The 27,942-nt window shown below is 37.7% G+C and overlaps 1 protein-coding gene across 1 annotated transcript in view; it reads right to left on the reverse strand.

Annotated features, from left to right (window-relative positions):
- LOC148950380 (uncharacterized) overlaps window positions 1-27,942 on the reverse strand; it is a 179,288-nt gene that overhangs the window by 99,596 nt on the left and 51,750 nt on the right. Inside the window, exon 3 of the mRNA XM_089091856.1 lies at window positions 1,559-2,593. Coding sequence (XP_088947982.1) covers window positions 1,559-2,588 — 1,030 coding nt within the window. The 5' untranslated portion in view covers window positions 2,589-2,593. The remainder of the gene's footprint in view (window positions 1-1,558; window positions 2,594-27,942) is intronic.

Genomic DNA, 27,942 nt, shown 5'->3' on the forward strand with positions numbered 1-27,942 from the left:
ATATTGCCAACAAACTGGAACTCGGTGACGCTGTTTGCGACCAAATTCATTTCCTCCCTGCTTTTCATGGATGAGATTCGACTTCGGGAATATATATCATAAGAAAACAACCCCCCCTGCGCGCCGAAAAAAAAAAAAAACTTCCAGGATATCGCCGGGACTGTTCCCGAATTCAGCTTAAAGACGACATTAGCAAAACTGGAGAGAAGGCCATACTTATCTTGTTTAAGGCTGTAAAAAATGAAACAATTCTTGACCGGGTCCGCTACAGAAAATTCCTCGAAAATGTTGGGAGTTCCGGTAAGTATGTAGAGGCAAAAACGCTCCCACCAACAAGCGGTATTTGCAAGTATTATTCGCTTCGAGCCTACTTCTGGAGCACAAGCGTGAAAAAATGTTTGGTAATTAAATGGAGTGTCGACTGGATCCTCTTGATTTTGGCTTGATTATGTGGCAAGGAGAATAACGACTTGAGTATTCGAATAGATCACCAACACCGCCTTCCGTTCTCTCAGTATTTCACTGTAACTGCAAGGGCGAGTGTTTGATACTGTAATGTTCTTGCAAAAAGCATGGCTTAAAATGAGCCTGAGCTTGTCGTAATTATAAAGGAACAAGCTGATAAAACTGTGAAACCGTTGGTGCTGAAACCTTGAAGACAATGGTAGCATACAGGAAAACATAATTTTTGAATTATTTTACAACTATCCAACGAGCCTCTGTGCTACTTTGATTTTTATCTGCCTTACGTAACTGATCTCTGTGTTGTAGAATATCTGAGTATTTTGAACTCCTATTTGAAAACTATTGTTTCGTCCCAGCTTAGATAAGCTCTTTGACAATGTTTTTTAATGTTGCCAAATATGCCTTTGAACTTCTCCTCCTCATCCTAACTCACTTTCACAAAATTGAAGGTTTCAGGCATACTGAACTTTACCTGGACCAGTCTTTGCTGTTACCAGAGGCTCAAGATTGCAAATGTTTTGCCATGGGCCAAGAATAATATACGCCTGCGGGCCCTACCACTTACTCAATCAATATTTTTCTGCTTCAAACTCAAGTTCAACCTCAAAAACTCAAACTTTGTAAAAGATCTACGGCAGCAAACTTTTCGGAATCAACATATATTTTTCAGTCAGTTAGTAATAGAATCATTTGTGTAACAATTTGTTTTAGGTTGACCTCTTTTTTCCCACGTTACCTAGACTAATAGGATGTAATTCTTATTGGATTTTCTTCTTCAATTAAAACTCTTTAGCTCTTTTAGTGTCATTTCCTATTTTTAAAGACTACTACATTAAATTCTCCTTTTTCTTGGTGGAGTGGAGGGGTTTGGACAATCACTTAATATGACAATCAAAATATTTCAGAAATAAACAGCATAAAACAACATCATAAATATAAAACATGTCAGAAACCAGCCTTTAAAAAAACAGAACAAGAAATGAGAAGAATATTGAGGAGATCAATACCATAAATCTACTTTAAATATAGTCTTTTGTAGGGAAGTATTCCTAAGAATGATACTCTAGCATAAAGAATAAGAATTGTCACTTACTGTCAACTCTAAGATGTGCATGTTCCACTTTCAGATTGTCATAGATGTTGCTAAAGACGTTTTCTGGTAGTGCCTTGAGCTGGTTTTGACTTATATCCAAATAGGTAAAGTGAGACAATCCCAGTAGAATACCAGGTGGAAGTGTTGCGACCTGGTTGTCACCCAATCTTAAAATTCCTAGTTTACTAAGACCATAGAAAGCACGACTATCGAGGCTGGCTATTTTATTTCCTGTCAAATCTAAATATGTCAAATCTGGTAAAGATTCAAAAGTGTTCGGGCCAATATGGGTTATCTGATTTTCAAACAGATCCAAATTTTCTAGTGCCGAGAGTCCATAAAACACTTCAGGGGTGAGAACTGTAATGGTATTTTTTGACAGATCAAGCTTTAATAAACGAGGAATTTCTTTAAAAGCATAGTCATGCACAATTTTTATTGAATTCTGGCTTAGATTTAGGTCTTCCAGCATTGGCAAATCATGGAAAATCGCCCTATGTATTTCCCGGATTTTATTTTTAGAAATGTCAATGATAGTCAACTCTGGTAAGTTTGAGAATGCACTCTCTTCCAAAACTTCAATACTATTGTTTAATGTTACAGACGAAAGCATATGATGTTTGCCAAAAGCATTCAGTGGAAGCACTTTAATATTTGTGTTATACATATTCAAAGTTTTAAGTTCACTTAGCAGGGTCAAGGCTTTTGTGGGTACAAAGTTGAGATAGCCTTCTGATTTAAGTTGTATCTTCAGGTCGATAGCATTTTCTTGCGAGTCAAAAATATTCCAAACTGGGTCATCCTCTTCAATAGTTTCTGTAATCCAACAATCCAGATCTTCTGCTAGCGCTTCATCAGTTATATCACATTGACAGCGAATTGCTCTCGGTGAATTCAGGAATGTCTCACAAATATTGGTCGGGAATTTGTCGCTCCGAGCGAGTCGGTTTGGTAGTCTGGAAAGATTCCCGCTGCTTGTCGACGAGCCAAAAGTTGCCAGGAAAAGTAAAAAAGCCATGCGAATAATCATTGTTTCTGAAAAAAAACCATTTTTCAGAAAAACTCTGGTCAAAAAATTCCTAGTTTACTAAGACCATAGAAAGCACGACTATCGAGGCTTGCTATTTTATTTCCTGTCAAACCTAAATATGTCAAATCTGATAGAGATTCAAAAGTGTTCGGGCCAATATGGGTTATCTGATTTTCAAACAGATTTAAATTTTCTAATGCCGAGAGTCCATAAAACACTTCAGGGATGAGAACTGTAATGGTATTTCTTGAAAGATCAAGCTTTAATAAACGAGGAATTTCTTTGAAAGCATAGTCATGCACAATTGTTATTGAATTAAGGCTTAGATTTAGGTCTTCTAGCATTGGCAAATCATGGAAAAACCTTCTATTTATTTCCTGGATTTTATTTTTAGAAATGTCAACATTTTTCAGAAAAACTCTGGTCAAAAAAGGTTATATTAAGAATAATTTATGTTAGCTGTTTTCAAACCCTCGTTTCTCTTTTCTAAAGTAAAGATAGCCGGGGGAAGGGGCATAACCTCTACAGAAACAAAAATATAGGCAAATTATATGTAAGATAAAAAAAAATATACAGGGAGCCTCTTAAAAGTTCCAGAAATTTTGGAGAAGTTCAGGCGTAAAGACCCCTTCTCCTGTCTATATGTCTGGAACGGTATTTGGACTACATTTTAGTCTTTATTCCTGGACACAAATCACATCAAACAGTCTGAAATCAAATTTTATGACAACAACAATCGTGTAAAACAAGATCATAATCAAGGGCTTGTTGGGGAAGAGCTTAGGAGTTTCCCAAGTAGTAACTCCGTTGAATTTTAACTGAAACTAAATAAAAAAACTATTTTTTTCGAAAAATTTTAAGGAATACCATTAAAACTTGAAACGGACAGATATGATCCCGTATATTAGGGGCACTGCCTCCTCTAAATCCCTTGCTCGTTACGCTAAAGTCTTAAAGTCCTTCAAAAGTACTTCTAACTCAAGGGCTATTGCGCTGCCTATGATAAGGTCAAATGCTTGTTTAAAGTCGATGAATAGCTGGTATAGGTCGCAGTCAAATTCCAGGTATTTCTCTAAAATCTGACGCACAGAGGAAATCTGTTAAATGGTCGATCTTCCAAGGCGGAAACCGGCTTGGTACTTTTGGATGAATAAGGAAGACGCGCTCTGAACCGTCGAAGTATGATTCTGATGAGAATTTCGGCAGTTTGACTTGTTAGGCTAATAGGACGGTAATTATCACATATTACCTTTGACCCCTTCTTGCGTAGTGGAACAATTGTGGTCTCGCACCAAAGAGTTGGGAAATGTTCTTCTTGCCAGGCAACGGATACAATCCTGTGGAAAAGATCTATAAGTGGTTCACACTGGGCTTTCAGCAATTCTACTTGTGTTTCCTCTGGTCGAGGGGTCTTATTGGTCCTCAGTGCTCGGAAACTTCAGAGCGGAGGGGAGGTGGGCTGGGGTCTGAGAAAGTAACAGGAAAGAGGTCAAGGACGGCAGGGCTTGGAAGGACATTAAGATTCGAATTTTCTTTGAAATGCTCCATTTTATGTCGAGCAAATACCTTCTGTGCTTTGTATCTGGGAGCCGTTTTTATTTAGCAGTGTGTAGGAATTGAGACTTTTCTTGCAAGTACAATGGGCTCTATGGGTGGCTTTTTCCACAGCACGCTTCAACTTCTTATATCTGTCCCTGCTCTCTCTGTCTGACTTGTTATTGCGTTTAAGCTTCTCAACAAATTATAAGGTAATTTTGTCGGTTAGCCAAGGCTTTTCATCGTCCCCTTTTGTTCTTACAACAGAAATCACGACGTCGCTGATGAGTTATAGAGGTATTTGGGAGAAGATCCCACATTTGGGCAGAAAGTTCCGAGATGTAAGTCTGGCGGGTTTGAGGGTCTGTGAGGAGATGTGTGTTGAAACGGGTGGGGCTCTAATGCAGGCATTACCAGGAAATGGCCAGTAGAAAGGCCCCTATTGATCTGACACCCACCACGTGGTTTATGGTTTTTGTCAGTGAGAATGAAAAAACAGAATTTTTCTCACTTGAAAAAACATGATTTTTCTCACTTTTATGGATGTTTTTTGGACGGTTATGATTGTTGGTCAATTTATTTGATGTTTTTCATGGATGTAAACATAAATTTATGTATGTTTTATGGTTTTTTTCAGTGAGAATGAAAAAAACAGCGACGAGTACAGCAATTTATGGATGTTTTATGGTTTTTGTCAGTGAGAATGGAAAAACAGGATTTTTCTCACTTTGATGGATGTTTCAAGGTCGATTTATTTGTTGCTGTTTGTCCAGGTGTAATGACAATGGGGTGATTTACATAATCGAGGGGAATTATTGATTCACGAAATGGGAATTAAGAAACAAACATGGCTTCTTTGTTGTTTGGCTAACCTAACCTGAGAAATTGATTTACATAATCGGCGGGGAATTATTGATTCACGATAGGGGAATTAAGAAACAAACATGGGTTCTTTGATCTTTAGGCTAACCTAACCTGAGAAATTGATTTACATAATCGGCGGGGAATTATTGATTCACGAAAGGGGAATTAAGAAACATTATGGCTTCTTTAATCTTTAGGCCTGAGGGATTTATTCGTTGTTGTTGTTTTAGTCAAGTGCACGCTAGGGATGATTGTCAAGGTGTCAAGGAATAGGAAACCGGAAGTACATGCATCCTTCTCAGCCAATCAGCGAGTCAGATACATCTCCTTTCTGAGCCAATCAGAGGCCTGCTTACATATGGTTTTCCCCGTTACATAACAATTCACCCTGGAGATTTCGTATATAAGGGACATGCATTGTGATTAAATTATCAGAAAGTAAAGTAACCTGACAATGGATAGAACACTAAATATTATTGATGAGCTTGAAGCATTGGCAGCCACAATTAGCAATGTGAGTACATTTTCATTTTTTATTTTCAAAATAAAATTAGTTTCCTTGGTCACCCTCTAGTATATCTCAGTCCCCCCGCCCCCACAAGACAAAACACCACCATGCTCTCTTTATACACACTAGAAAGCAAAAAATATTTTATTTTTACCACATAAACCTAACCCATCCCCCACTGTTTTTACAACGATAATTCTCGTAATAGAAATATTTCTCTTTTTCAATAAATTTTGGCTTTTCTGTATTGTAATCTTTTCTCTAACTGACATCCGTCACTCTGTTGTTATTAAGCCGCTCTGGTTTTGACATAAGGCTCTCTAGCGCGAGGTTAAAATTAGCTGTCACCCTTTTTAAAGCACTTCCTGTAAAAGGTTTCTTAAATCAAAATGGTTTGTTTTTCTATCAAATTAAAACAGTTTCAAGCAAAAAGAGATTGCTGTTTATTAAGCTTGTAGATTCGTAACCTGTATTTTTGGAGGAGTGAAACGGGATTATTTCCAAAAATAATTACTAACAATATATTTAGCACATTGGTGAAAGGGGGGGAGGAGGGGCACATGCCTCAATTCTATCGCCATTATTGTAAAATGAAAACAAAGATTTGCATGAAAAGTAAGGTTAGGTTGGGATGTCTATGAATAAGCTTTTTTAATTAATTAAAATAGCATTTGATTTCTGAGTTTAGTATATTTTTACTTTTTGCTTTACTGAAAATGCTGGCGTAAGGGGGCTTTCTTAGTGATAAATGCGTTCTCGACAAAATTATGGCTATCTGGATGGGGATACTAATTTTCCTTCTTTAAAAAAGGGGGAAATTATTTTGATACAAATTTTTTTTCTCTTCTTTTTTAAGGCAAATTGTGAAGAATGCCCACCGCCAGCCAGTAAGAGAGCAAGGGGAAATAATGCGGCCCCTGCGAAGGCGACAGTCATACAATATGGTCGCTGGCCGAAGCCTCCTAAACAAGTGTTGCCTGCCCAAGCCGCAGCCCAATCCGTGCTGGAATGTTACATCGCTGGCCCATCCACTCTCCTTGGACCTCTAATAGCTGTCCCATCAAAGCTAGGTCAGAAAGTTGCCATCCAGCATGCTATGTCAGATCCATCTGACACCTAAACCCAGACGGAATTTGCAAATATAAGCATTTTTACCTCCAGTTATAGAAATATCTACCTATTTCTTCCAACTTTTTTAGGCCTTTTCTTTTCCCCATTTTCGAACACAGTAAACGTGTATCTCAGAGATATTAAAAGATTTTTTCTCCCCAAAGCAAATATAATGTTCTCCCTTTTGAATCATGTCAAGTGCATGCATTCACCCTGCTAAATTAGATTAGTGAAGCCAAAAAATGCACTATATCCCGCTCATAATAAGTAGCAAAATCCTTTGCATTATAAACTGCTTTATTAACGGATTCACCTTGCCTCTACAAATATTATAAAAACAACTTTCTATCGGAATGAGTTGTGTATCATGACAGGAGATGGCTATCCATTTCAAATCATGTTTTTTTTCCAGAGCAGATATGGGATATTAATATGAAATTTTATTTGGAGGGATTGTTTGAACAAAATCAAAACCTACTATGTCATTCGTTTTAGATTGTAAATATCTTATACTAACCGGCGGGGAGCGCTGCGGGCCGGGGAAGCGCTGCGGGAAGCGCTGCGGGCAGCGCCGCGGGAAGCGCTGCGGGCAGCGCCGCGGGAAGCGCTGCGGGCAGCACTACGGGAAGCGCTGCGGGAAGCGTCGCGGGAAGCGCTGCGGGAAGCGTCGCGGGAAGCGCTGCGGGAAGCGCTGGTCCGGCTTGGAGGGGGGGGGGGCATTAAATATTGGAAAGGGGGTGGAGTTGTTTGAACAAAATCAAATTACAACTTCTATGTAATTTTTAGATTGTAAATATCATATATTAAGTTTGATATTTTGGAACTTTCAGAATATCGATAGGTGGGGGGACAGTGAATTAACCAAATGCTACTATGTGCATACTGCTACTACTACTACTAAGCACGTTTTAAATAATAATAATCCAAATTTTAAAAACAGTAGGGGTGATTTGAACACATTAAAAATAAGCTATTTTTCATTTATAGATTGGACCATTGGTACCATATTCCTTGTCACCATCATCATCAGTTGGAGGAGAGGAGCTCTCCAACAACAATTCAACATGGGACGATAACATTTTACCTGACAGTCAAATACCGTTTAATATTGATGAGTATTTAAATGATTTTTTAAATGTAGATAATAGCACAGTTGAGCAGGGGGACTTGAGTCCAGACACCTTAGAAATTTTAGAGGATTTTACAAACGAATTAACTGGGAACCCTCCTCTATCCCCCACTGATTACCTACTTCCACTTCAAACAACTGAAGTGGAGCATTCGCATACCCCAAATATTGTTGAACAATGTGGGAGAGGGAGTGTTGATTAAATACCAGAGGGGGAAGGGGGTAATGACCAAGTGAAAACATTTCGAAACTTTCAGCTGACCAACACAACATTAAATGCAGTAGATGTCTATACTGCGCCATTTGGGGACCCGTTTAATTCACTAAGGGGGGGGAAATTGTGTTTGATCCCATAGAAATGGTGCATGACTATGTAGATAAAATTCGTGCACTGCTGGAGAACCAAATTCAATTGTGGGGGGTAGGGATTCATTTAAGGTTTCTATTGTTTTAAAGGCATTTTATTTAAATGAGGAGAAAAGTGAAGTTTATTATCATTATATACATTCCGAGATGCGTTTGATTTATCCGAATTTAGAAAATTTTGAGGGTGTTTTTACGGATTGGGTAGGTCATATTATTGCGCATCTCGAGAATTTTAACGAAAACGGTCGCGGGTCTGTAGTTTTACTTATTTAAAATTTAAGCGTTAATATTTGTAAATTTAAGAAAGATTTTATTTTAAGAGGGGGGCTGGGGGAGGGAGGGCAATCTAATTAAAATATAATCCAGATTTAGTAGGTTGTCAAGGTGTCCAGAAGATCTGTTTTGAAACAGGTCAAAAATGTGTCAAGTATGCTTTCCTCATATCAGCATTTCCGCCTCTAGCAGATGACACTACCAAGACGAATTTAGACGATTGGGCTGTACAGGGGAAGGACGGGTCCAATTTCCCCATTGTAGATTTCTCATGTTTAGATGGAAAATACCCAGTAGCGCTAAGATCTATTGATAATTTTGAAAGGGCTAATGCCCATTTAAATATCAGCGTTACTGTGGTTCAGTTTGAAACTGAATTTGAAGATGGGGTTCGTTTAAAAAAGAAGGGGGTCGTTTTCCCAGTAAGGGGCCCGTCAATTGAATTAGTCAAACACTGGGTTTGGTTTTTGTATACACCACCATCTAGTGACTTTGCCAATTCAATTGGTCATTTTAACCCGATCACAGACATCAGTAGAGTTCTGGGGGAGGGTAAGAAACAGAGTGCCCGTTTCTACTGTCAAACATGCCTCTCTCGATTTTGGACTGAATTAAAGTCGCAAAATCACATGAGGTATTGTAGACGGCATGGCTACCAGACAGTGGAAACGTTTTCTGGGGATAGGGCCATTTTACGCTTCAAAAATTTCCAGAACACCCTCCTCCAGTGCAACAAAATATCTTTGGATTGTGAAGCTAAGCTGCTGGAGGTGAACGATCCTCGATTTCCAAACCGAATCAAAGAACTTCAAGCTATTGCTGTGTCCTATGCCCATGCGCAAAAAGACAATTCTAACACCATGCAGTTGTTAGAAATAGTAGAAACATAGGATGAGGGGAAGTGCTTGGTCAAGGCACGGACTAAACTAATTGGAACCGCTAATGGTGCTATTTCTCGTTTGAGAAACACACATTATCCAATGGTCTTGTCTGCAGAGGATCGTCTCGCAATTAAAAATCAAAAAATCTGTTGGGTTTGTAAGGGGAGTGTGTAGCGGGGGAGACGGGGACAAACGGGAACAGAGGGGGGAGGGGGAAAGTCAGGGATCATAATCACTTGTTGCAGGAAATATCATCTGGGAGCAGTAATTTTAGACGGGTTGCGCATCAATCGTATAACTTAAATGTTAGCCAGCAGTTTTTTTCCCTGTTTATATCCACAACTCTAATTATGATTTAAAATTTATTTTACCTGCACTGGCACGTATACACAGAAATGGAGGGGGAGTAGATAGTCCATAGGTAAACAGTTCATTTACCTATAACATTATTCCCAAATCGGCCGAGAAGTTGTTGCTTCTCGAGCTGAAATGGCAGGTAGTAAATAATGGTCATACGTGTTGGAATAAAATCAGGTTTTTAGATTCTTTTAGTTTTTTCCCCAAGGCATTGAGCCAATTGATTCAAGTGCAGAAAAGCGACAATTTTGATAGCTGTCCCTTGCTTAAACAGCACTTTCCAGACAGTGAAATGTATGACCTGTTGACCTGCAAAGGTGTATACGCATACGACTATTACTGTTCTGGTGCTCGCTTAAGAGAGGTGAAACGACCTCCAATTGAAACTTTTTACAATTCACTCACCAGCAGTGAATGCACAGCCAAGGAATATGAGTTTGCCAAGAAGGTGTGGTCTAAGGGGAATTGTAAAAATGGGTGGGATTATTGTAGACTGTACTTTGCCAGTGACGTTTTAACTCTGTTGGATATAGTCTGTAAGAACACAGACCAAATCTATTCAGAGTTCGGGTTAGATATAGGCTACTATTTTTCCACACCCCATTTGGTAATGGATTTGAATTTAAAAATTATTAGGGAGGAAATAGGCCTAATCACCGATGTAGATCAGCACCTTTTTGTAGAGCGTTCAATGAGGGGAGGGTATGTTTTACATGGGGACCGCGTCTTGTCAACCGACCTGATCGGACAAAGCACAGGGGCAAAGTCAAATGCAGTACTCTTGGACATGAACTCATTGTACCCCTCGGCAATGTCTCACTACTCTTTGCCATTTCCGAACTATCAATGGAGTGAGAATCCTTCTGAGTTCCCCGACATTACCAACTTCAAGGACAATGGGCCACAAGGATGGTTCTTCGAAATTGATGGGCTCATTCCACTGCCACTTCGCGACTCAGTCAAAGATTTTGTTTTTCCCTGTATCAATCGACCCATGAGCAGGGACTCATTGAGCCCCTACATTCGATCACGGGTTGAAGATATGGGGATGCACTGAACTCCCTCTAAGCAAAAACTGAATGCTGATTTAGACCCTAAGGAGAATATCGTTGTTCACCATGTGCTTTTGCACTGGATGGTGAACAATGGTTTCAAGATCACCGAAATATATAGGGTCCTACAGTTCAATCAGCGACCATATTTAAAGATGTTTATCGACACTTTTGTTGATAAACGCTCTAGGGCAAACTCAAAGGTGGAGAAGGAAATGTACAAACTCATTCTAAATTCAGCGTTTGGCAAAATGTGTGAAAGCGTACGTAACAGATCTCGCTACGACGTCGTTACTGACCCTCTAGAGTGTGCACGAATTATTGCCGACCCCAATTTTACGTCGTTCACGAGCAAAGAGGCTGGCATGGTTCTTTTACACAGGCGAAAGAGAAAAGTAGTACTGAACAAGAATATAGCAGGAGGTAGTTCAGTACTGGAAATTTCCAAAAAGCTCATGTTGTCGTTTTTTTACAATGTGTGCAAGGTGGCATGGCCACGGGAGGGGGAGGTTCAAGTTTACTATGGGGATACAGATTCTCTGCTGTTAAAGGTAAATGGGACCGAGGATTTATTGGATGATCGAGAAAAGGGGGCATACATTAGCTTGCGGATGGATTTCAACAACTGGAATCCATCCTTTACCCCGAGTTGGTGAAATGCCAATCCCCAAACCAACTATTAATGTTAAAATAAGAGATGGGGAGTGATTTGATATCCAGGCGGGTGCTCCCGGGTCCTAAGGTTTAATGCGTTAAAATTCTTTGTGGGGATGAAAAGATGGCGTTTAAAGGGGTGCCTACACATTTCGTAAAGAGCAATTTTAACATGAGCGTGTACGGAGACTGTGTAGAAAGTAGCCTAGTGCCGAGAGCAAAAGCGCCTGCAATTCGCTCTCTACACTATAGAAATTCTGCTGTGAGAGTGGAAAAGAATGCAATGTCGTGTATTTCTGACAAAGTCTATGTGCTCGAGAATGGTGTGAGTGTACTATCTCATGGTCACTATCGTATTTCATACCGAGTTGAATGCATAGACTATCGCAATCAACTTGGTCTGGGTAAATTAACCTAACCAACTAGCCAACTAACCACCCAACCTGTTCATAAATTAACTAACCACCCAACCCGTTCATAAATTAACTAACCCAACCTCACCTCAACCCAACCTCAACTAACCACCTTAACCTCAACTAACCACCTTAACCCAACCTAACCTGCCGCAGTGACGACAACTATTGTGTAGTTTTTTCACCCCGCGGTTCCCGAGGGGGGGCCTTCCCACGGCCGGCCCCGGGGGGAGGTGGGGAGTCCCGCCCGCAGCTCCCGGGGGGGGGTCTTCCCATTTAAATTCATAATGTTCAACTGTGCTATCCAGAATTTTCAAGTGTTTTTTTTCAAGTGTTGTTTTTTAAAGTGTCAGGTTGTTGTTGTACAAAAAAGTGTTGTTGTTGTTGTTGTTGTACAGAAAAGTGTGTTACTCTGTGTGCTAATCGACATACATTGATGGTGAACAAAAAAAAAGTGTTTTTAAGACAATAAGTGTTGTTCTTGCAGTGGATGGACAAAAAGTCTTTTTATTTATGTTGTACATAAAGTGTCATTTTATCATTGTTGTTCATGTTTATGTTGAACAAATAGAGTTTTCATGTTGCCGAAAAAAATGCTGCCATGAAAATTTGTCAACTGTTCTTGTTTAACAAAAAATGTCATTTTTATCGTCGTTGTTCATGTCGAGCAGATAGACGTTTTCATGTTGCCGAAATAAATGCTGTCATAAAATATTGTTTTTTGTTGTTGTTCTTGCTAAAGTACTAGATATATCTACGGAGAAATTATTGCAACTGCTACTACTTATTCATTGGACCCGTTTGATTTACAGTTAGTTATAGTCCAACTGTTGTCAACAGCAGCAGCAGCAACATGTATCAATTTAAAACACCCTTCAGATCGTTTCTGTGTGGTCCCTCAATGTCGGGGAAAACAACACTTTTAGCTAAAATAAAAAAAAATTGCGATAAAATGTTTTTGGAAAAGCCGGAAAAAATCTTCTATTGCTATATTATTTGGCAGGAGTCCTGTGATCAAATAAAAGCTATTGCCACAACCATACCAATACAATTCATACGGGGGCTTGATATTTTCAATAGTATTGAATCGAACTCATGGCTGATTATTGATGATTTGGCTGAATCCATTGAACAGTTCTCAAAGGAAATGCTACAACTGTTCACCGTTCGCTCCCATCATGGACACATTTCCATAACCCTAGTTCTACACAATCTGTTTCATCAGAGCAAATGTATGCGAACCCTTGCGTTGAATTGTACTATCTATATTATTTGTCGAGTCGTGGAGTTTTATATCTCACTAAAAAAAAGAAAAAAACAGATAAAACCACGTGCCCCAAAATTTCTTTTTTCGGCGTAAAATAACGCGACAAAAAAAACCAACGGTTAAATTTTGCTGGATCTTAATCAGAGCACACCCGAGGATCTACGCGTAGTCACCGACATTTTCGACAATGAAATTACAGTATATCTTCCGGTGAACAGTAGAAAAGGTTATTTGTTGGCATTATAACACTGGAGAAACTACACGAACAACGGCATTTATTTTCCGTTTTAAGCACTTCAAAACCCTTGCTTAGGAAGGCTATACTCAAACATAGTGTTGACAATGATTTCATTAATCTAATATCTGAACTTTGTTTAAATTTAACCGAGGGCAATGTTCAACTGCCAGAAGGTGTTAGACAACAGAAAAAGCAACATCGTTCCACTGTACACGCCTTGGCTTGTAAAAACAAGGGAAAAATTTTTAAAAGAAAACGGCTCCTTCAAGCGGGCGGTAGCTTTTTCACACTTTTACTGTCAATAATTGCAGGACTTGTAAACAGTTTTCTCTAGAGAATGGCAAAACCCTATAAATTGACACCATTTGAACTTGTCCTCTCGCCCATTGAACATTTTGAAGACAATCTAAGCAAATTCATTAATGATGAGAATATTACCGATGACAAAAAACTGCTTTTACTTCAAGATGCATTGCGACGTATGGACAAACATAAACCTTATCGTGAGAGACCTACAGCTGTCACTGATCCCTCTAAACAGGAAATATCACCTCAGGATTCTGCAGCAGTCAAAGGAGAAGGAATTGAATTCAATTGTATTGAAAATTGGAAACCTATTGCCACTCACCTATCGAGAGCAGAGTAAAAGAGTATTATCATATCTCATGTTGGAAACTGGTGATCAAGTTCAAGTCGACAGCACAGGGAAACGAATTATAATTCAGGGAAAAAGTTATAATCTAGTTGATTTAATTTGTGATATGGTGACGAATCGTAAAGGACTTCTATCCTTTGACAATAATCTATACACCTTTCTAAGTGTATCAAACTTCCCCAAAAGTCTTATTGGCAATAGGCAAATTCTAAAGAAACTAAGAGAATATAGTCCTCCAACAACACCAACACCATTTAAAAAAGAAGAAGAAGATTCAATATTTGAAAATACTAGCAGCAGCAGCAATGATTTTACAACACCTGCGGCTGTTAGTCAAAAGCGAGGACGAATTGATTCACCCTCCAGTGTGCAAAAGGGGATTAGACATTAACCTACGTGTTTACGTTCAAAATGGAGGACGTTTTGAAAGGTGTCTATGTAGATATTTGTGAAGAGGGAAGTTTAAGTTCTCCCAAAACGCTTTCTAAAGTTGTCTCCGGTAGCACATTAAAAAAGGCAAAAGAGTATATAGATAATGAACCGAGTTACACACTGCATCGGAATCACATGCTTCGCAGCAAACAATATCGACAAACTAAAGCCTTTTTCCCTCTGCATATAATGCAAACGGATCTTTTAACTTTAGATGCACTTCAACAGCATCACAATGCACCCTACAAATATATTCTGGTGGTAATCAGTGTCTTTAGTCGCTCTTCCTATGCCATTCACTGCGATCAAAGAGAGGTGTTGAAGTTGCTCGGGCCATTGAAACTATTCTTGAGCAGGATCTGTATAGGGAAGTTCAATCGGATCGTGGCAGTGAATTTGTTAATCCCCATGTGCAAAAGGTTCTATCGAAATATAATACAACACTCTATCATAGTCACATTTCGATAAAGGCTGTATTGTCTGAACGATTAATAAGAATGATTCGTCTATTAATTTCAAGATATTGTAGCCTGAAAAATACATCGGCTTTTATTCATGATTTAGATAAAATCATGCAGATATACAACCATCGACCTCATCGATCTCTGTCCAACTCAAGCCCTTGGGATGTCCACTGCAATGAAAATACATTTGATGCTTTTCTAAAGCAATATTCCAATGGTGAAAAAGAAAAAAAAATGTGACGAAGAAATTCAATGTTCGTGATACTGTTCGAATTAATAGAACCACCAATATTTTTGAAAAGGGGAATTATTTATGGAGCACCGAACTTTTTAAAGTGTCCAAAATTCTGGACACCGAACCCACGACATATCGTCTACGAGACAACAAAGATGGTGAGATTCTCGGCGGTTCTTATGATTAAGAGCTACAAAAAGTTAGAAACAATAGTGAAATTTATCAAACTGAAAAGATATTAAAGAGTTGTACTCGTAGGGGCAAGAGACAGTTGCTTATTCGCTTGCTAGAATACAACTCAGATTTTGATTCTTGAGTCAGTGCTGAAGACATTAACAATGCCCAATGATTTCTATGTGACTTTCATGTCAAATGCTTCTGATCCTCTCTACAATGACTTGAATAGAACAAGTGATTTTTGGACGAAACTCTCCCCCACCATCAAATTCGAAGACAATGGAAAGTATGAAGTGGCTCTTGTCGACTGTATTCTCAAAAATACCTATGACATCCTGAGAAAAGATCGTAAATATGAAATAAAAATTAGACCCTATGATTGGCCGCCACCATCCTCAAATGATCAAGAACAAATTCAAAAAATCAATTGGATGGATTATCCATATATTGAATTACCCTACGAGGAACTCACCTGTATGAATGATTTATGTCGTTCTATTAATAAAAGAATTTCCGCTCGTAAAAAAGGAGCTTTTCATTTCAACTATTCAAAGGAGGAGGGCAAGATCTACATTAGTTCACCTATTGCCAGTGAAAAGGTTATTCTCAATGATAACCTAATGGATGATCTTGACTTTAAGCTCAATATAATCAATGGTAAAAGTGCCGGAAACACTAATTTCATTTTTGCTGACTACCCGCCTGCCTTCTCCACGGACACTTCCATATTTCTCTACGCCTCATTTGTGGAAACATCTAGGGTTGGTAATTCAAATGTTCCCCTCCTACGAGTTCTTGAACGAAAAACCAATCAAGAGCATATTCACCACTACAATATAAAGCATCTTCAGTATATTCCCGTAGACACTTCCTATTTGGAACTCTGTCAGTTAACACTAAGAACTGAATTGGGTGATCCAATAGCAATTTCAAAAGGTTTGGCTGTGATTACATGCCATTTTCGTCCCATCGTTCAACAGCAAGATGTCTAATAGAAAAATGGTAATCATTTGTCCTGATATTGACTGCTATGTTAATACTCTTGGCCCAAGACAACAGGGCAATGGAATGGACTATTACAAGGGTCGCTCGTCAATGTCTGGCTATGGTCTTGGCAGTTGGTTTGCTAAGCTGTTTCGCTCTTCACTACCTCTGGCTAGAAAATATCTTGTACCGGCTGCAACAGATTTTGCATCCTCTACACTATACGATTGGGGCTCTGGCAAGGATTTTAAAAAAAGTGCTACGGAAAATCTTAGGTCCAGTGTGCGAACCCTTGGCGAGAGATTAAAACAAAATGGAAAAGGTTTAAAAAGGTTGAGAAACAATGCATCACTCATCAGTCTCCACTCAGGTCGGAAACGAAAGACATCATCCCTCTTGTCAAAGAAAAGAAGGAAAAAGCCGACACGTAGTGTAAACAGAAGAAGAAGCCCCAGGAAGAGAATTGTTAGATCGAAACTAGATTTCTTCTCTTAAGATGTCCTACCTACCGCATAAGGATTCTCAACCTTCAATCCCCGCCTCATTGAATCTCTTCAATGCTGAAAATGTTGATGTGAGTGTCAAGCGTGGATACTATGAAAAGTTTTATCTTCAACAACCCCTCTCCAATAATATCCACTTTAAAATTTATTCCAATGAAGACTACTTTATGGACATGTCTTCAACATTTATAGATTTACAAATGAAAGTCCGGAAATCCGATAATACAATGCCAATTCGGGCCGATGGAATATCCTATGAAAATTGTATATTACATAATCTATTTCGTCAAATTAGTGTCTACATCATTGGCATACTGGTGAGCACAAGCAACAATCTCTCAAATTATACTAGCTATATGCAATTCATGTTGATGACACCCAAGTCATACAAGGAATTGAGAGGCACCTCCAATGGATTTGAATATATCACTAATACTGATAGTACAGATGCATTTAAAAATGCTACAACTAGTGAATTACATCTAGTTGGAAAAATATATCATGAAATATTTAATATACCCCAATGGCTACCGCCAAATATTAAAGTGGATATAAATCTCATGCTTGCACCATCCAATTTCATATTGAGAAAAGAACCTGCTGCCAATCCCGATGTAAGTCTCTCCTTCACTTCAGCAATACTTCATGTACGGAAACAACAGGTTATGAGTTCTGTTGCTTTGGCAGTGGAAAAACTGAGTGCCAATGGAAATAATATTAAACTAATTGATCCTCATACAATCACCAATCAACGTTATATTGCATGGGGGTCACGCACCTTCACCGATTCATCTTATATCAATGGTGAAATTCCATCAAAACTTACTTTGGCATTTGTAAAAAGCGCCAGTGCAATAGGATCATGGACTGGATGCCCACATAAATTCAAGATGTTTTGAGTTTCATCTCTTCTGTGTAAAGTAAACGGCATCCCACTCCAAAGTCTATCCTTTGATAAATTCTATAGAACATTGTACGAATTGACCTTGAAAACCCTAGATCATGACTCTCAACTATTTGAAAATGGTATAACCAAATATATGTTTGCTAAAACACATGTTATCATTGTACTGAATTTGTCTGGCACACAGGATATGAGTATAGTACGTACTAGGAGTGTGCGTTTGGAGCGTACATTTGCCGATCCATTGGCTGAGAGTATTGCACTAATCTCACTAAATCAATATGAAACCTATTGGGAAATCACTCCCGAAGGCAGTTTTCTACTAGACTTGGCGCCATGAACACCAGTCAAAGTATCAATGCATTTAATATGGACCCCTACATGCCCCAGTAACAATCCTATTGTCTACCTTCGGACTTTCTTGGAAAAGTTCAACGTGTCAACAATACCTTAATTATTGTTAATAGCAGTCCATCAAATGTGCTGACGGGTCATTAGCTGTGCATCTTTCAAACAATGAAGACGATCGGATTTTTTGATCCTCTTGGCCTACCCTATACATTTTACACACCCCACATCAGCAACTATGTTAATAGCAGTGGGACAACTCTGATTCGAAATCGGAAGACGGCGCAGGATCTAAAGACTAAAAGCTGTGGCTTCCATGTACTACTATATTTTGTGGTCCGATGTCGCGGCTATACTTAAAAGCAGTGTCTCCACATTTATGGTGATAATCCACGTCTGAACGACTTTCTAGTGGAAAATATCCTCTCAGACCTATACAGTATTGATTTTAGTGCCCTAAGAGTAAAGTACTTAAAAAATGTTTGTGAATTTGTTTATTAATAAAATGCATATATATACAACAATGTCTTTAAATCTTCACTATAGATTTCTTCTTCGGTACATAGGCAACTGTCGTGTACCATTAATGTCTGTAAATCATTTGGATTCACTTCAAATTGATCCTGATTAACTGCAAAGTCAGGGTAACATTTTCTACAGCATAATATAACTTCACTCTTGTCATATCTCTTTGTATAGTCAATGATGCTATTTGCATTCATATTATGAAATTCACGAGTTTCAATTTGTCTATTTGAAGCAATATCACATACAATGTTTTCAAATGGTGAATCACATTCGGTAACTGCCAAATAAAAATCACTTGGTTTATAGTCACAGTAGGCAGTGTTGTCACAACGATGACGTAGAAACCAAATTGTCTTGTTACCCCAACAGTTGAATCGTAGACCAGATTCCTCTTCCCAGAATAAATTAAATCCACGACGATACCAATCTCGTAGAAATAAACTAAAATCACGTTTGGAATTCTTTCCAATCATAGCGGGGTAAGTATTCTCCCACTGATCACATTTATCATAGTGACAATTGGAGCACAGGTGCCCTATAGGGTGAGAGTCACACACCTCCTCAAGACATGAATTACATCATTTAATTTGTACTGCATAGCCTCTATGTAATTTACATGGATTAAAAAATTTATACTTTTTACTATATTTATCAAAAAATGTGAATTTTTCACATTGAGTCCGACTTCCAAGAGAGTACATGCAAAATGGACAAGTAAAGAACATTATAGGTTTCAATGTCACTTAACTCTCTCACAGCTAAAACGAAACTTATCGTCCTTGCTTAATGAATTCAAGGTGGATGACTGTAGAGAGGAGTAACTCTGTGACCTTACCTCTTTCGAATGACGGGGGAGCCATCTACATTGAATCCATTGGCAATGTTTTCAAAAGTATGTACACGATATGATTCTACTTTGTTCCAATTAATATATCAATAAATTGACTATAAGCAATTGAGTTACATTTAAAAATTTTCATACAATAGTCCAATGGGGGAGAATCACTTCTCATTATATTGTCAAGTTTTCCTTGACGAGAGAATATCCTGCGTTGAAGCGATAACTCGAGAAAATCGTCATCCAAAATCAAATGTTTTTCCATAAACACTAGATTTGATCTAATTCTCTCTTTCTCAAATTTATTCATTTTTCAATTCTTTCACTCTGACTGCTGACTCTAGACTGACCCTGATTCGCTAGGCCCAAGCCTAACCTGACCTGAAAAGAAAGGGAGCATTTTCGATTTCGAAACAATTTTATTGAATAATTATAATAACAACAATAATACTATGCATGTACAATTAGCTATAGAACTTATTGTCTTCAATATGCTTCACTAATGAACTTAAAGCACTTTGAAGTCTATTCACATGCGCTATATCAACTTTAGCAGTGAAAGATAATTGATCCTCCATTTTAAATTTGCTCAAGGATAACAAATATCTTGCATATACTTCATCCCATTCCAGACAAAGCCGTGATCCTCTCGTGATTTCCACCGCAATGTTTGGTGCTCTTGTATTATTGCCATCAACTCCACTATCAACTTCCAATAGGGTAAACATTCCACTCACCATCAACACAAATATATATATCCAAATGAGTAAAATCAAAACTGTTCTTCTCACTCTTTTGAATTCTATTCACAGACTAATAAAACTATAGTAAAAACAATTTCCACATTTTCTCTGCAAACCCCCGCTATCAATATATAACCGAGCCTCTGATTGGCTGAGAAAGCAGATATAAAAAGCCCTCTGATTTGCTGTGAAGCAAATGTAACAAACCCTCTGATTGACTGAGAAGGAAACACGTTATCTTGTTTTTGAAACATCCATCAAAGTGAGAAAAATCCTATTTTTTCATTCTTACTGATTAAAACTATGAAACATTCATGAATTGTTGTACTCGTCGCTGTTTTTTTCATTCTCACTGACAAAAACCCTAAAACCGACATAAATTGATGTTTACATCCATTAAAAACATAAAATAAATTGACCAACACTCATAACCGTCCAAAAAAACATCCATCAAAGTGAAAAAAATCATGTTTTTTCAAGTGAGAAAAATTCAGTTTTTTCATTCTCACTGACAAAAACCATAAACCACGTGGTGGGCGTCGGATCAATAGGGGCCTTTCTACTATGGTCAATGTCAACATCACCGCCAGCAAGGGTAAGAGCATCTAGGACTAGTTTTCTTTCCAATAGATAACTTAAATTTATGGACTTCATCAGAACGTTCCTTCGCTGTTCCAAGATCTCCTCGTAGAAAAAATGTCTCATTTCTCATCCCTTACCGCAATTAAATAAATAATAATAACACAAGTTATTATAAAAGTTATTATAAAAGTAATAATAACAACAAAAGTAAGGAGCAACATTAAAACTTGAAACGAAAAGGGATTATTTCGTATATGATGGGGACTGCCCCCTCCTCTACCCTTTGCTCTTTATGCTTATTTTTTTTTTTGCATTATTTACATCCCTTTCCCTGGGGGCTGTGGGGTGTCATGTTATCCAAGAGGCACAGTAATTGGACCTATGCTGGACCAAATGACTTTCTCAAAATTTTGATCAGATGTCTTTGGGGAAAACAGGAGTGTTTGAGGAGGCTAGTTACCCTTCGACCTTTTTGGTCACTAAAACGGGAACTAGAACTTTTAATTTACGTTCGAGTAAGCCCTCGCCCGATCTTCTAGGACCATTGGCTCGATATGATCACCCCTGGGGAAAAAACAAAAACAAAACAAACAAATAAACACACCTTTATGTGTCATCTTTCTTCTAGCAAAAAAAAAATACAAAATTCCACATTTTTGTAGATAGGAGCTTGAAACATCTACAGTAGAGTTCTCTGATATGATACGCTTAATCTGATACGGTGATCTTCATTAAGGTCGCGCTACTTTTTTGGGATCTTTCCCCCCTTTTCGAGAATCAGGCGAATTAGCTCAGGCTCATAGCTTTTAATGGGTATTATTAAAGTTAAATAATTTTATATATTTGGAATAAGCATAAAAATCCAAGTCTTTTGAAGTATTAATTGCCATCAAATTTCCTTTTCTTTAGAGTTTCGATGAGTATTGGGCACCGTCACTCCTTACTTTTATAGTTCGTTACCATGAACGGTTTAAAAGAGTAAGGGTTGATTAAGAGGCAGCCCCTCTCATGTACGGAATAATTCCTGTTCGTTTTAAGATTTAATGTTGCTCCTTACTTTCGGTTGAAGAAACTTGTTATCTTATTCAAATTCTGAACGTTTTTCAAATCTTGCCAGGAAATACTCATCATTTCCCTTCCCCATGTAAAATTTTTGCTGGAAAGTTCTCCCAGGAAACTTCTCCTCACGGAAAATTCTCCCTACCCTCCCCCTCCGCCTCCCAAAAAATATGAATATTTCACAATAATAAATACTATAAATGAACAATGGCCAAATTGCATAGCTTACAGCCCTTTCCCCAGGGGGTGTGAGGGGTCATGTCATACTTAAAGGCATAGTTATTGGACCTTTCAAGTATGTTTTAATTTAATGACTGTCTCAAAATTTTTGGTAAATCTGATAGTGTGATTTTCATTAAGATCACTTGACGTCTTGAGGTGTTTTCTTTTCCCAGGCTCGTAGCTTGTAATTAGTAACATTAAACGTAATGAATTTATATATATTTGGAATCAGCATAGAAAACCAATTCCTATTCAGTTTTCCCTGAAAGTCTGAACCTAATATCCGTAGCTGTTCTTGATATATTACAGAAACATCCTTTTGACAACAATGATGCATCAATGATGCATCAAATAGTCGACTAAGTTCGATTTTTTAGATTTTCGCTTGCTATTGAGCCGAGTCGCTCCTTACTTACAGTTTGTTCCCACGAACTGTTTGATCAAGCAATATTCCGCTTACCACGACATAAAAAAAAATGTGAAAGCAGTAGTTTTATTCCAAAACAATTTTATTCCAAAACAAATGCCAAATTGTGGAATTTTAAGGATCACCGTCCATATTTTTAGAAAAAAAAACCTTCAATTGACGTTTTCTACCGTGGCAGAATTCTTGGCTAGAATCTTCACAAGTATTTTTGGTTTATGTTCTTTTTTGGGTTTATCGGCTAAAATTTCAAAGACTTATTTTTATTCTCAACAGATTACAAAAAAAAAAGGCAAACAAAATGCTCAGAACCAAAATACACCCAGACGAGGAGGGCGGTTTGCCCCCTTGGTGGCCAACTTATTCGTACAAATGGAAATACAAATCACAGGTATTTAAACTATGCTCGGGCCATTAAGGGTTCCAATGGATTCGCCGGTGTAACCCATACGTAAAATTATACACGATTATCAGATATTATATACATTGTCATCATAATTACGTCATTTATAACGACGCATCAAACAGTTCGTGGTAACTAACTATAATTTTGGAGCGACCCGGCTCAATTGTAACAGAAACTCTGAAAAACGGAATTGTGATACCAATAGATACATTCAAAGAATCAAATTTTAATTCTGATTTCAAATATATAAGTTTCATCAAGTTTATTTTTACCCATCAAAAGTTAAGCGCCTGAGGAAATCTGGCTGATTTTCAAAAAAGGGGGAAAGACCCTCTAAAAGTTATAGAACCTTAATGAAAATCACACCATCATATTCAGCGTATCAGAGAACCCTAATGCAGAGGTTTCAAGCTCCTATCTACAAAAATGTCGAATTTTCCATTTTTTGCCAGAAGAAAGATCACAGATGCTTGTTTATTTGTTTTTTTGTTTTGTTTTTTCCAGGGGTAATCGTATTGTCCCAGTGGTCCTAGAATATCGTAGGAGGGCTCATTAGAACGGAAATTAAAAGTTCTAGTGCCCTTTTTAAGTGACCAAATAAATGGAGGGCAACTAGGCTCTCCCACGCTCATTTTTTTTCTCAAAGTCACCCAATTAAAATTTTGAGATAGCCATTTTGTTCAGCATAGTCGAAAATATAATAAATATGTCTTTTAGGATGACTTAATCCCCCAAAGGTCCAAGTGGAGGGGATTCAAGTTATGAACTTTGCCCATTGTTTTCATATTGTCTTGTTTACTGGGACGTATGCATACGGTTTCAGTAAGGATTTTTTTCTGGGGGGGGGGGATGGAGGAGTGGGTTACTCTGGAGAATCTGTCCGTGGAGGATGTTTATTTGAGGTATGGGAAATTTCTATGAAGTGGGCGCCGGATTTCCAAGCATTATTTCAAAAACGATAAGAAATTAAATAAAAAAAACAAGTTTTTTCAACTGAAAATAAAAATGAACATTATAACTTAAAATGACCAGAAATTATTACGTATGTTAGGGTGTTCTCCCCCAAGTCAATACCCCGCTACGCGAAAGTTTTTTTTTCAAAAGAACTGTAGCTTTCAAAAGAGCTATCTATTCTAATTAAACGGTCTTTGTGATTCAGGAGTTTGTGAATTTAAATTTTTTTAAATTTTAACTTAAAGTGCTTGGTATTGACTGAGGGGAGAACCCCCTCATATACGTAATAACATATACGTAATAAAAAAAAAAAACAAGCGATACGGCTCAATAGTAATCGAAACTTTTAAAAACAGAATTTTGATGTAAATAAATGTATTAAAAGAATGGGCTTATAATGCTGATTTTAAATATATAAATTTTATTAAGTTTAGTATTACTCATCAAAGGATACGAGCATGAGAAAATTTACCTGATTTTTTAAAGAGGGGGGAAACATCTCCTACAAGTGAAAGAATGTTAATGAAAATCACACCGTCAGATTCAGCGTATCAGAAAACCCTATTACATAGGTTTCAAGCTCTTATCTGCAAAAATCTGCAACTTTGCATTTTTTGCCAGAGTAAAAATATACGAATATAGAAGTTCGTTACGTAATTTAATTTGTAAATTACGTCAGAACCAAATTTAGAGACGAGTAAAATTTCAAAAGAAAAGTAAAATTTTTATGCAAATTTTGTTTACTTATTCAATGACGGTGAGCCAAAATAAAAGCTGCATTAACAAAAAACGATCAGAAATTAAATTAAAAAATCAAGTTTTTTAAACTGAAAGTAAGGAGCGACATTAAAACTTAAAACGAACAGAAATTATTCCGTATATGAAAGGGGATGTCCCCTCCTCGACGCCTCGCTCTTTACGCTAAAGTTTGACTCTGTCTCACAACTTTATCTTTTAAAACAATAAAAAACTTTAGCGTAAAGAGCGAGGCGTTGAGGAGGGGACCGCCCCTTTCATATACGGAATACTTTCTGTTCGTTTTAAGTTTTAATGTCGCTCCTTACTTTCAGTTTGAAAAACTTGTTTTTTTTTTATATTTACAATGTGTAAGAGGGAATAGGATATTTTGCCATGAATAGAGTGATCACCAAATTGACTGTAAACGTAGAAAAGTCTAACATTTGGCTCTAGTTATACATCTGAACTTGCTGCAGGCTTGACAACCGTAAATAAACGAAGTGATAATTCAATATTAATTTTTGGTCAGACAAAATGGTGACAGCTGTAAGGAATACATGCCAGCTACCTGCCATGTTTTTTTTTATTATTTATGATTTAAACGGTATTGCCCGTTACAAATATTGATGAAAAAATAGATCTGTTTAATACTCATATTTATAATTGACTCAATTACATGTCTTGCTATATATTCTTGGAGATCTGGTCATTAACAAGATCTTTAACAAACTCACCCGAAACCAAAATATATACATTCCCGTCATATTGCTCTCTATACATTTTTTTCAGATTATAATTTCTTAGCCTAATGAAAGGCACTGTAAGTCCAGTGGCGGTTATGGCCTCTCTTGCACCCAGGGCAAAAAATTGATTAGCGTCCCCCTGTCTTCCAAAAATTTCCAGGCCATATTTTGACAAAATTTTCATTTATTAGCAAAATTTTGCCAACTTCGCCCTCTACTTCATTTTGATAAAAATTAAATTAAAAAATTACAAAATGATTATAACAGTTAGATTAGTTATTTGAAATTTTGCGGCCCTAAAATTTCTGCGCCCAGGATAAGTGCCCCACCCCCCTGTCTCCCCCTTAAAACCAACTCTGTGTAAGTCTTCAAAGCGCCTATAGAATCTGAAATCAATCCTAAAACCAGTAAAACTATTAGGCAATTTGAATCATTTTCACTTTGAAATCTCAATACCAGTTTATTGAGGAACTAATAGGTAGCGTTAACATTACTGCCAGTCTCATTGGCAGTTATGATGGTTGCAGAAATAGCTACGACCTAGTAAAGGGCGAACCACGGCACAGAGTAACCAAAAATAAAAAAAAAACACGTTAAAAAAGAATCGACGTTTTTAGCCGATTCGGGAAGGGTAGCTTTTATCTAATTAGTCGTAAAAGAAGAATGTTATTTCAAAAGCAAATTTATGGAAATTTCGGAAAATAGTTAACACCAGGGGTAGAGGCAGAGACCTACAGCTTTGCGACTGCTCAGGTGTGCAAAGTAGTATATAGTCGAAGTGAAAAGTATCTACATTAGAAGAAAGAAAATATAGGGCACATTATTTTGAGCTGGAGAGTTTTTGAACGTATCTACCAACCTCCACCACAAGTGAAGTACTGAAGCAAGCAATATTTTCAAAAAAATTATGGAAAAGCAAAAAGTCAAAAGACTCAGAAGTTCAGATACCATGTTTGCAAAACGTTTCTGCAAAACAAATAAATTACAATAAATTATAATAAAAAGCTTACACACAGAAAAAAAGAAATGAAAATCAGAGCTGTAAAGTATCTGTAGTAAAGAGTTGTAAGTCTTCAATATTTTTCTTTTTTTCAGAGCCACTTCATATGGAAGGGGTGGTTATAGAAACTTCGGAGAGGGTACTTAGAAAGTTCCAGTGACCTTTTAAGAGTCAAAAGTGATTGGAGGGCAACCAGCCCCCCTCGCACACCCTTCTAGCTGCTCTCTCCCCAAGATATATAATTGAACTTTTAAGATAGTTTTTTTGTTGAAAGTAGTCTAAAGGTCCAATGGCTATGCCTCCAGCGAAGTCATGATCCCCCACAACCCCTGGGACAAGGGCTGTGGGTTATGCAAGTTGCCCATCGTTAACATGTAGGATTTATGATTGGGAAAGGGGAGCTATTCCCATCCTGGGTCTCCAAAAGGCTAACGGCATTAAGGTGAAACTTCAAGGAATGTTGAGGGGGATGTTGAACTAAGTCAAAAGCCACCATGTGCATTCAGATTATCAAAAGGGCGTATTTGCAATATTTTAGGAACGGATAACGGAAGTGACTTGAAGCTTCCAGGGCCACTGCTGCTACTATTACTACTATTACTACTACTACTACTGCTACTACTTGTAACTGCAACTACTTGCGTCTGCGATGCGACTACTTGTGACTGCGACTACAACTACTTGCGATTGTGATTACATGCGATTTTGACTGCTTCGAACAGCGACTACGACTACTTGAGATTGAGACAGTAACTACTTACTAACGCTGCAATATTTTTGTTCGTATTAAGTTTTAATATGGCTCTTTACTTTTCGTTGAACACCATATTTTTCGGATTTTTTTTTCCGTGTTCAAACCCGTAACCCCCCTAGATTTGGTCTTGGTGAATTGGTACCAATTTTTTATGGCTTTTGCAAACTTCAACAAAATTTTCACTGTAAAAACACATTAAATATCGTTCATAATCAAATTGAGTTAGAATTATTACCAAACTTATACCTTCAGGGGTAGTATTTCCATTTAAAGCAAGTTCAACATGGTCTGTACTGTTTTGGCCTTTTCACTGATTTCTAATACATAATTGATCAGGTGCATGCTCCCTTGAGGACCTCTCAGCCCACACCCTCATAAGGCGTGGGCTTCTGAATTTTAGGATTTCCCCCAACACCTTCTAACAGTTTTCACAAAGCCAATCTATCACGCTGCTTTGACCAGCAGTCTACACCCCCCCCCCCCCACTATCCCGCTCTAGAAACAACTCATATGCAGATACATGTCATTTATAGCGAACTAACAGCACTAGAAGGACTTCATGAAGAAATACATGTTAAAGCTATGTTAACGATTGACCTACATAAATCCGAACTTCAAAATTGCAAGATATTCCTAGGAAAGATGGTAGCCTAAAACCCCACAAGAATTCCTAGAAAACGGGGATAGCGCGCTTTGTATTTTTTACCCATGAATTATAAAAAAATTTTTAATTTTTATGTTGACCAATAATAACAAAAAATTCTAGAAACATCCGTCTTAATCCGGATAATTTTCCTTAATCCGGCCAACACCTGAGTTTACTCAGAATTTGACTGAGGAACTTTTTCAAATAAGTTCCAAATTCTATGAGATAAGACCATTAAATTCTAAGATGGAATCGCGAGAAACTCAGCGGATTTAAGGTCCAAAATAGAGACGGTGTAAAAATCCCGCATCGTAACTTGAGAACCAATTCTTGGTTTGCTGTGTATATGCACTTGGTAAACTTGCTG

Source organism: Artemia sp. Qi Xiang Cuo, chromosome 7, assembly GCF_049724085.1.
Source record: "Artemia sp. Qi Xiang Cuo chromosome 7, ASM4972408v1, whole genome shotgun sequence".
In the NCBI taxonomy this organism is placed as follows: Eukaryota; Metazoa; Arthropoda; class Branchiopoda; order Anostraca; family Artemiidae; genus Artemia; species Artemia sp. Qi Xiang Cuo.